The following is a 9,494-nucleotide window of genomic DNA, read 5'->3' on the forward strand; positions in this document are numbered from 1 at the left end:
AACGGCCCCTCATACTTGGACTGCCTTGGCTCCATAAATGAAACCCGCACATAAACTGGAAAACAGGAGTTTTTCGCATCCTCTCCAAAAAAGCAGGGAAGAAAGGGGAGGAACCCCACTCTGTGGACGGAGTGGGAAACGAGGGGGCGGCAATGGCAACAGACCACATTGTGGGGGAGGAAAAGATCTCAAAGGAGTGCTGGGACCTCTGGGAGGTGTTCAGTGAGAAGGCATTAGACGTGCTGCCCCCACCGGCCAACTGACTGTATCATTGAAATACTTCCTGGAGTAAAACTCCCTAAGCCAAAAATCTACTCCATGACCCCGCAGGAGCTGGGGGAACTATGAGACTTTATTGACAAAAACTTAAAACGGGGTTTTATCCAACCGGCTAGGCCGCAGGTGGCAGCACCGGTACTTTTTCAGGAGAAGGAGGATGGGTCCTTTCGCTTGGTGGTCGACTACAGAAACTTTAACGCCATTTGCGTACAAAATGTTTACCCCCTGCTGCTCATGAAGGACATGCTAGCCCACCTAGGCAAGGGGAAAATTTTCACCAAACTGGATTTATGGGAGGCCTATTATAGAGTTCGGATTAAGGAAGGGGATGAATGGAAAATGGCTTTTAACTGCCTGCTAGGATGTTTCCAGTTTCGGGTGCTCCCTTTCGGACTGCAAGGAGCCCCTGCTATGTTCATGCAATTAACAAAGTGCTGCATGAACACCTGTACAAGGGGGTGCTGGTCTACTTGCATGACATTCTTATCTACACTGAGACCATGGACAACCATGCAAAGTTGGTGAGGACCGTCCTGAAAAAACTTAGGGCTGCGGAACTGTATGCCAAACTATCAAAGTGCGAATTCCACCAAACCAAAATTGAATATCTGGGGTACCGCATCTCACATGAGGGAATAGAGATGGATCCGGAAAAGGTCCGGGGAGTGTTGTACCCGCAAACAACTACAGAGCTTCCTGGGATTTGCTAACTTCTATAGACAGTTCATCCCCTCGTTCGCCAAAATTGCATTACCAATTACAAATCTTCTGAAAACGAAAGGAGAAGAGAGGCCAAAGCCCTCCCAGCTTCTCGAATGGACTATGGACTGTCAGGCGGCGTTTGAGAAACTAAAACGGCTGTTTGGTGCCAAACCGGTCCTTCAACATCCAGACATGGAAGCCCCTTTTGTTGTACAGGCTGATGCCAGCGACATAGCCATCGGGGCCGTGTTACAACAAGTGAACGCAGAAGGAAAGCTGCATCCCTGTGCCTATACGTCTAGTAAGTTGTCAGAGACTGAGAGGAGATGGGCCATATGGGAGAAGGAGGCTTCTGCGATTCATTGGGCACTGTTAACGTGGAGACAATTCCTTGAAGGAGCTAAGCACCCATTTGAGGTGTGGACTGACCACAAAAACTTAGAAGCTTTGAAAACGCCATGAAAACTGTCCCCAAAACAAGTCCGCTGGGCTCAACACTTCAAACAATTTAATTTCTCTCTGCACTACCTTCCTGGAGGGAAGGACTTCATGGCAGATGCCCTTTCAAGACTGCCGCAATACAATAGTGTGAGAGAGGAGGTGATTCAGCCAATTATCCCCTCAAAACAACTGGCGGCACCAGTAGTTACCAGAGCCCTGGCAAAAACAGATCCAACTTTGTTGGACTTGACTAAGCAGCTTGACTAAGCAGCTATGAGAAGCTCTAAAGACCAACGAGTGGTTTCTGGCCCATTCAATTGAGTATACACTTCGGGAAAAACTTGCTTGGGTGGGAGCCAAGCTGTATGTTCCCGCCAGTCTGAGAGCAACAGTTTTACAGCACCCCCATGATGCCAAGGTTGCTGGACATTTTGGGTTCGTGAAGACATTACATCTAGTTAAACGGCAGTTCTGGTGGCCCGCACTAAAAAAGGACATAGAGGCATATGTGGCCAGCTGTCCCGTGTGTGCTTCGGCCAAGAGACCTCCTAGGGAGCCACCTGGACTGCGTCAGAGTGTTGCCAGACTGAGTGCTCCATGGAAGGAAATATTGTAGAATTGCCCGAAAGTGGGGGGAACAGAGTTATTTGGAAAACTGATTTGTTTTCTAAACAAGTGCATTTCATCCCATATCCCAAGATCCCTTCTGCAAAAACGCTGGCAAAATTGTTTGTCCAACATGTATACAGGTTACATGGAGCTCCAGAGCGGATAATTTCAGATAGGAGAGTTCAATTTACCTCCCATTTTTGGAAAGAGTTCCTAGGGTTGTTAGGCTCCGCCCAATGGTTAAGCTCTGCCCACCACCCCCAGACTAATGGGGCTTGTGAGAGAACCAATTCCGTATTAGAACAATATCTAAGATGTTACATAAATTATCAACAAGATAACTGGGCAGATTTACTGCCGTTTGCAGAGGTGACCTATAAGAACTCCATACATAGCAGCACGGGGTTTACCCCTTTCAAGGTGGCCTCTGGCCGAGATTTTGTGCCCATTCCAGAGTTGCCTCAGGAAAACCCACAAATCCCCTCCTTGGTTGATTGGATCGAACAGTTACATGGCACTTGGTCAGTAACGCGCAAGGCACTGGATGAAGCACACCAGGCTCATAAAGCCCAGGCCGATAAGAAGAGGGTTCAAGGGCGGTCTTATAAGGTTGGTGATATGGTTTACCTTTCCACCAAATACCTGCAAACTACCCAAAAGTCAAAAAAGCTTGGACCCAAGTATGTGGGTCCTTTTCCGATAGTTTGGATTATTAACTCAGTCACAGTACAATTGGAGTTACCAAAAAGTTTGCAGCGAATTCATCTGGTGTTTCATGTCAGTTTGCTGAAACCGGAGCATTCGTCCCCTTTACGTCCAGACCAAGAACCTCCTCCTGTCCCCATACTAATTGAGGGGGTACAGCATTTTGAGATCAAGGAAATCTTAGACTCTAGAAAGCATCGTGGTAAGGTGCAATATTTGGTGGCCTGGAAACATTTCCCATTATCTAAAGCTGAATGGGTCAATAAACAAGATGTTAGAGCTCCAAGGAAAGTACAATTGTTTCACTCCAAATATCCTGATAAACCTTAATCTGGTTTTATGTCATGCTTTATTTCTGTGATCATTTGTTTTATGTCATTTTGGTTTCTTGTAGGAATAATGTGTCTTCTGCAGGATGGCCGAATGTCAGCCTCCGATCTTTCATTGCTTACTTGCTCGGCTGCCATGAAAGGGGGCGAGGGGGGAGTTATTGGAATTGGGAGGGGGGAAGTGAGCTGGAGGAGAAGAAAAAACTTTGCTGCAGCATTTTCTTTGAAGCTGATAACGTCTCAAGGTCAATTGTCGTGGCATAGCAAGAGGATGATACTGCCAGACGTTTGCACCCACATGACCCCTGGAGAACCTGTGGATTGGATGATTTATGCTGGACAGTTGAGGGGGATGCTTTCTATATGTGATTTTCACACCTTTGCTTCAGACCTTGCTTTTCTTTGGTTGCATTCAATTCTCACTCAGTAAAAGTACCTTTCTCTATGAAAATGGAGTCGGGGTTTTTCTTTCTTGAGTATTGAAAGGAGGCATGCCTGACAGGGGGAATGAGCGAATTGTAAAATAACCCTAAGAAACTCTTCAGATCTGTTTCTCAGAGAGCCTGATGCAATTCGTATTCACACCTGTGGATTGGTTGGAATCCACATCAGAAGGTGGGCAGGGGTTCCTAATTTCCTTTATCCTGAACTGCATGCCCAGAGGGACCCCAGAGCCTGCTTTGAGTTTTGACTTGCTTTCATCCATTTCAATAAAAGATTCCTTTTGAAATACAAAGTTCTCAAGAGTTTGTACATTCTTGGAAGGGGGGGAGAAGCTGGTCCTTACAATTCTAGCCAAATTCACAATGTTTTTTTCCCATGTAACTTGCTCTGATTCTAAGTTTTCAGAAACCATATTTTTGAACTAGAACAAAAAATAATAAAAAGAGGAGGAGGAGGGAGGAAAGAAATCCTCTCCCGTTTCCTCCCACACAAAACTCCCTTGGTAAAGCCCTGTTTATTCTCGTTGTTCACTTACTCACTGAGACATTATGGAAACTGAATTTCTTGCACATCAGCAACAGTAATACTCCAGTCAATCCATCAGTCATTCAGGGAGGCAAGCAGGCACACACACACACAAATTGAATTTTAAAAAATACAATATATAGGAACCACAGGCTTGCACACATACCCCACATCCCTGCCCTTCAAGCTGCATCACACACCTTTATGTGTTCATGTAGTTGAGCTTCATGTTGACGAGAAAGTTGTTCATGTTGTCTCTGGAATTCTGCTATGAGGATCTGTCTCTGGATTTGTTGTTTTTGTTTGAGGGCTAATAATTCCTGTTGGAGCTGCTGTTCACGTAATGTAGGTTCAGTCACTGATATGGAGAATTGATGATCCAAGTGAAAATCCATAGGTGAAACTTGCAAAGGTACTGTTGCAGACACATCAACTACAAAAAAGAAAAAGTCCATTCACCTGCAATTATTATTCAGTAAGCTACAAAATATTTGCCTTATGACTTATATTAAATAGTATTAAGTCTGGAGTTTGAAAACCTAACAGTGTATAATAGTGTATAAATTTCAGACTAAAGCCTGTTTTCTGTCTTTTTTTCCCTTTTATTGTTATAAATCTTGATATTCTATTTTAATTTTATTTTAATTTAACTTCAATGAAATATTTATGTAATGCAGTCATAAATTATTAACATTGTATTATTTATAAAGCTAAAAGTATTGAAAACAATTATATTAATATTAATCACATTTTAAAATATCAATATTACAAGCATAAAATTATTTAACTCTTTATCTAAAATTGAATGTAGCAGGAAAAAAAGCTGCTGTATTTCCCATAACAGTAGTAGATACGTTGATAGAATCTTTGATCTAATACTAAGTTTTTGTCAAGAGTTATCTGCTCTTTCATCTAGTTACTTCTTTACTCTCAGCTTGACAACAATCGAGAAGGGGGTAGTTGGAATGTCAGGGGTGGGAATGGAAGACTCCATAGAATGCAAGACTCCATCTGCAGATCGTGAGATCCTGCTACCATCCTCAAGAACACGCTGTGCAGGTGTTTTGAATGTAGACAACTTTTATAGATAATTCATTCCCACATTTGCATAGATAGCATGGCCTATCAGAAACCTGTTAAAAAGGGGTGGTAGTGGGGTAAAGCCGAGATCGAGTCAACCCTTGAATTGGACTGCCAAATGCCAAGCAGCTTTTGAAAAGCTAAAGAGACTTTTTGCCGTTGAGCCAGGTTTGAAACACTGAACCCAGAGAAGCTGTTCATGATCCAGGCAGACGTGGCCATGGGGACGATATTATTGCAGAGAAATGAAATGGAAGAACTGCAGCCTTGTGCCTATACATCTCAGAAACTGTCTGACCCTCAGAGGTAGTGGGCAATCTGGGGAAAGGAGGTTTGTGCCATCTGCTGGGTCCTCCTCACCTGGAGGCAGTTCTTAGAAAGTAGCAAATCCCATTCGAAGTATTGGACTGACCACAAAAATCTGATAGAACTTAGGGCTCCAAGGAAATTGTCCCCTAAGCAGGTCCGGTGGGCCCAGTACTTTAACTGGTTCAATTTCACCCTGTGCTATTTGCCGGGGGGGGGGGAGGATTTTCTAGCAGACGCTCTCTTGCGCCTGCCTCAGTATAAAAGCACTAGAGAAGAGATTGTTAATTCTAATTCCCATCCAAACCAAGTTGTGCCTGAACATGTGAGCCAGCCCCAGAAGAGCCCCCTTGATCAGGAGGAGACTCACTGACCCTGCGACTGAAATAAACCCTGGATGGGGATGAGTGGTTTCAAAAGCACGAGGGATTTGATGCTAAAGCAAGGCTTAGCATAGAAGGGGAGTAAAGTATATGTCACAGCCAATCAAAGAACTATGATCCTACAAAGGAGTCATGATGTGAAGCTAGCAGGGCACTCTGGGTTTTTAAAACCTTGAATCTTGTAAAGAGGCAGTTTTGGTGGGTGAGGATGAAGAAGGACATAGAAGCCTATGTGGTGAGTTGCCCTGTATGCGCATCTATGAAGTGCTTTCCAGGGAAAACTAGAGGTGGGATTCTACCGGTTCGCACCTATTCGCTAGAACCAGTAGTTAATTTTCTAAGCAGTTCAGAGAACGGGTTGTTAGAAGAAATCTCCTTTTGTTTTTTTTCCACTTTACACAGTTAATCCTGTAAGGAATCACAACATTCTGGTGTTGTTTCTAACCTAATCTTTATTGCCCTGCTTACAGAAACTGCCTCTCCATCAACCCTTATTACATTCTTGACAGTACACTTAGACTTCCTGTCACCTGAACTTCTCCGGAGTTTTTTTTCTTTGCTTTGCTGGTACTTTTTTTCCCCCTTTGCTTGACTTTCTTAAAGGGGAAGGGTTGTTTTAAGCTTTTTACACTGCTGGTAGGAGGAAATACTCCCTTGTTGGAGTTCTTCTAGCCGGGATGCAACAATCAGCACTTTGAAGAAATAATTAAATAAGGAAGCAGAGCTGCCAGAAAGAAGCTTTTAATGACAAGGAACCAAGATGAGTAACATTCAGCAAGGCTACTTGGCTAGCTAGAATGATTGACATTCAAATATGAATTTACGTATCTTTTCTGACTTTTGGTCTAAAACTGGTTTTTGGTGAAGTTTAATTCTGTGCTTGGTGATGTTTAATCCTGTGTTTATTGATGGGATAATTTTCATTGCATTTCCTGAAAAGAAGCAGCTTCAGAAATCTGGCTAGTTCCTGTGTCTATTTGTTCCGGTAATTGGTTTAAACCTAAAAGTGATACTACCATTCAATTGGGAGAAGGGGGGACCCTGGATTCAATTTATTAGCATTGCCTGTGTCAACAGATATTTTACAACCTATATCCTCGCGTTGAAGCACCTTTCTCATCTGGAGATCTTCTTACCTTTGGGGAATTTTTTGACAGCCATGTGGGTTGTTTCACTTTAAAGGATAACGGAGAATAGCAATGGGAATGCATGCTTATCCAGTTCTCAGGGCAGATGGTAAAAAAAAACATCTTCACACTTGTGTATTGGCTAAAATCTGCATTCTGGCTAATGGGGGGGATCTTTACTGCTTTAATCCTACTTGTCGTCCCTAAGGGTATTCAGATGTTGCTTTGAATCCATTGCTGTCACTTTTGCTTAATAAAAGGTTCCTTTTGAAACACTCTGTTTCAAGAGTCTTCACTTTCTTAATCTAGAGGGAGAGGCAATCCTTACAGTTAATTCAGGGGTGAAATGTAAAATTTGTTACTACCGGTTCTGTGGGTGTGGCTTGGGGGGTAATGTGACTGGGTGGGCCTGGCCAACTTTTTTTTAAAAACTTTTCAAAGCATTTTTTCTGCAAATGCAAAAAAACGCTTTGAAAAACCTCTGCCGATCAGGCAACACAGCTGGGATCATCAGAGCCTTTTCAAAGCATTTTTAAAACCACCTCTTCCTCTGAAGAGGTTGCAAAAAAAATGCTTTAAAAGTCTCTCTGATGATCCCAGGTGAGTTGCCTGATCATCAGAGAGGCTTTTCAAAGCATTTTTTAAAAAGCCTCTCTGATGATCCCAGCTGAGTTGTCTGATCGTCAGATATTATTTTAAAAGCCTATCTGACGATCAGGCAACTCAGCTGGGATTGTCAGAGAGACTTTTAAAACATTTTTTCCTGCAACCTCTTCAGCGAAAGAGGGGGTTAAAAAAATGCTTTGAAAAGGCTCTGACGATCCCAGCTGTGTTGCCTGATCGGCAGAGGCTTTTCAAAGCATTTTTTAACCACCTCTTTGGCGGAAGAGGTTGCAGAAAAAAATGCTTTGAAAAGCCTCTGACGATCCCAGCTGAGCCGCGCGATCATCAGAGGCTTTTTTTTAACTTTTAAAAGCATTTTTTTGGCGGAAAAAGTTGTAGAAAAAATGCTTTTAAAAGTAAAAAAAAAAAGCCCCTGATGATCGTGCAGCTCAGCTGGGCATGGTGGGGGGGGGGCACAGGGATTTTTGCTACCGGTTCTCCGAACCACCCGCTGCCATCGCTACCAGATCGGGCAATCCGGTCTGAACCGAGAGCATTTCACCCCTGAGCTAATTGCTTTCTTTTTAGTTAGGCTTATCTCAAGTGCTTTTTCTATCTGGGGAGAGGGTCTTCCTTCACTGGTTTAGTGGTTCTTGGCACTGTCCTTTTGGGGTGTACTTCCAAGAGGCAGGATGCAAGTTTGGCACTGATTTTTTTACTGCCTTTCTGGGGGTCATGTGATCTTCCTGTCAGCTTTGGAAGCCATATTAGGCCTGAAGCTTCAATGCTGCCACCTTCTCATGTGTGGGAATAGGAGGGGGGATTAAGGAGAGAAGTTGTTAGTAGACATAATAGCATTCTTCCTGTCGGTGAAGGTCAGGGCAATCCAGCATCTGAAGGAGGAGTGGTCAGGGGGATGGGTCGAGATGGAACGGACGTTGATTGGAGCATGTGATTGACTAGGGAGAAAGGGAATGGTTTTGGGGGTCTGAGGGAAAACCCGGGCTTTTCAGATTCGGGTTTTCCCAGATGTGCCAGTTTGCCTATTCTAGTAAAGAGAACTTTGGAAAATACTTGCTTCCGCATCTTTACTTGGAGCTGGGGTTTTTCTGGAATGCTGACAATAACCCGAATCTGCTTTAAAGCCTAACGGTACCCGGTAAGGGGGCTGTTGGGCGTGCTGAGCCCCAGCATCTACCTAAACCCCGGGTGGTGCGAAGACTCAATGAAGATGGAGGAGAAAGGAGAAATCGGAGAGGGGGCTGGGGGGGCGGATGCTCAAGGAATTACCGACCCCTTGCTTTCTCCTTCTGAAGAAATGGGGTGAGCCATGGAGGCTGCAGAGGAAGCCCTTCGGCTGGGGGCTCGTCCCAAGGCGTTAGATTCCTGGAAGAGTTGCCAGTCCAACCCAGCTCCAGGAAGGGAAATGAAGTCAGCCCGTGAGCCAGACTGGAGGATGGGGACTGCTGTGGGATCCAGAGACTCCCGGGACTGGGACCGGCTGCACCCAATGTGAAGCCAGTCCTTAACTGGGCTCCCTGAGTGTTTTCAGTGGATGGAAGTGGGGAGTTACGCACCCTTTTCCCAACCTCTTGAGGTGAGATGGAGGCTAGCGCAACCTACATTCACCTTCTCTGATCCGGGACATGGAGGGGGGATTAGTAGGGCGCAGCCCCCCCTACCCAGCCAGGAGCGAAACAAGAGGATTAGCGCAGCATGGCCATCCTGCAGCAGTGGGACACCAGGCGCAGCTGGCATACGGAATGCAAAATCCCCCTTTTGGGGCCCCTCGCCAGCCTGCCTTCGCGTTACGTCCTGCTGAGAGTATACCGCCAGGATGGGGGTTTAATCCCAACCAGGAATGGGTCCAGTGCCAGTGGTATCCCACGCTGTCTGTTCCAAGCTTCCAGGGATCCCCATGGTCCCCCTATGGCCCAACGATCCTGGCACCACGGGGGGGG

General features: G+C 44.9%; 1 protein-coding gene across 34 annotated transcripts in view; it reads right to left on the bottom strand.

Annotated features, from left to right (window-relative positions):
• Nucleotides 1-9,494, bottom strand: part of HDAC4 (histone deacetylase 4) — a 555,425-nt gene that overhangs the window by 378,395 nt on the left and 167,536 nt on the right. For all 34 annotated transcript variants that reach the window (XR_015732045.1, XR_015732047.1, XR_015732046.1 and 31 more), the window contains one exon: nucleotides 4,235-4,467. Coding sequence is in view for 25 of the 34 variants with exons in the window: in XM_087885457.1 (XP_087741583.1) it covers nucleotides 4,235-4,467 (233 nt within the window). In the remaining 9 variants the exon portion in view is untranslated. The remainder of the gene's footprint in view (nucleotides 1-4,234; nucleotides 4,468-9,494) is intronic.

Source organism: Pantherophis guttatus, chromosome 1, assembly GCF_059756535.1.
Source record: "Pantherophis guttatus breed Tessera chromosome 1, ASM5975653v1, whole genome shotgun sequence".
NCBI lineage: Eukaryota > Metazoa > Chordata > Lepidosauria > Squamata > Colubridae > Pantherophis > Pantherophis guttatus.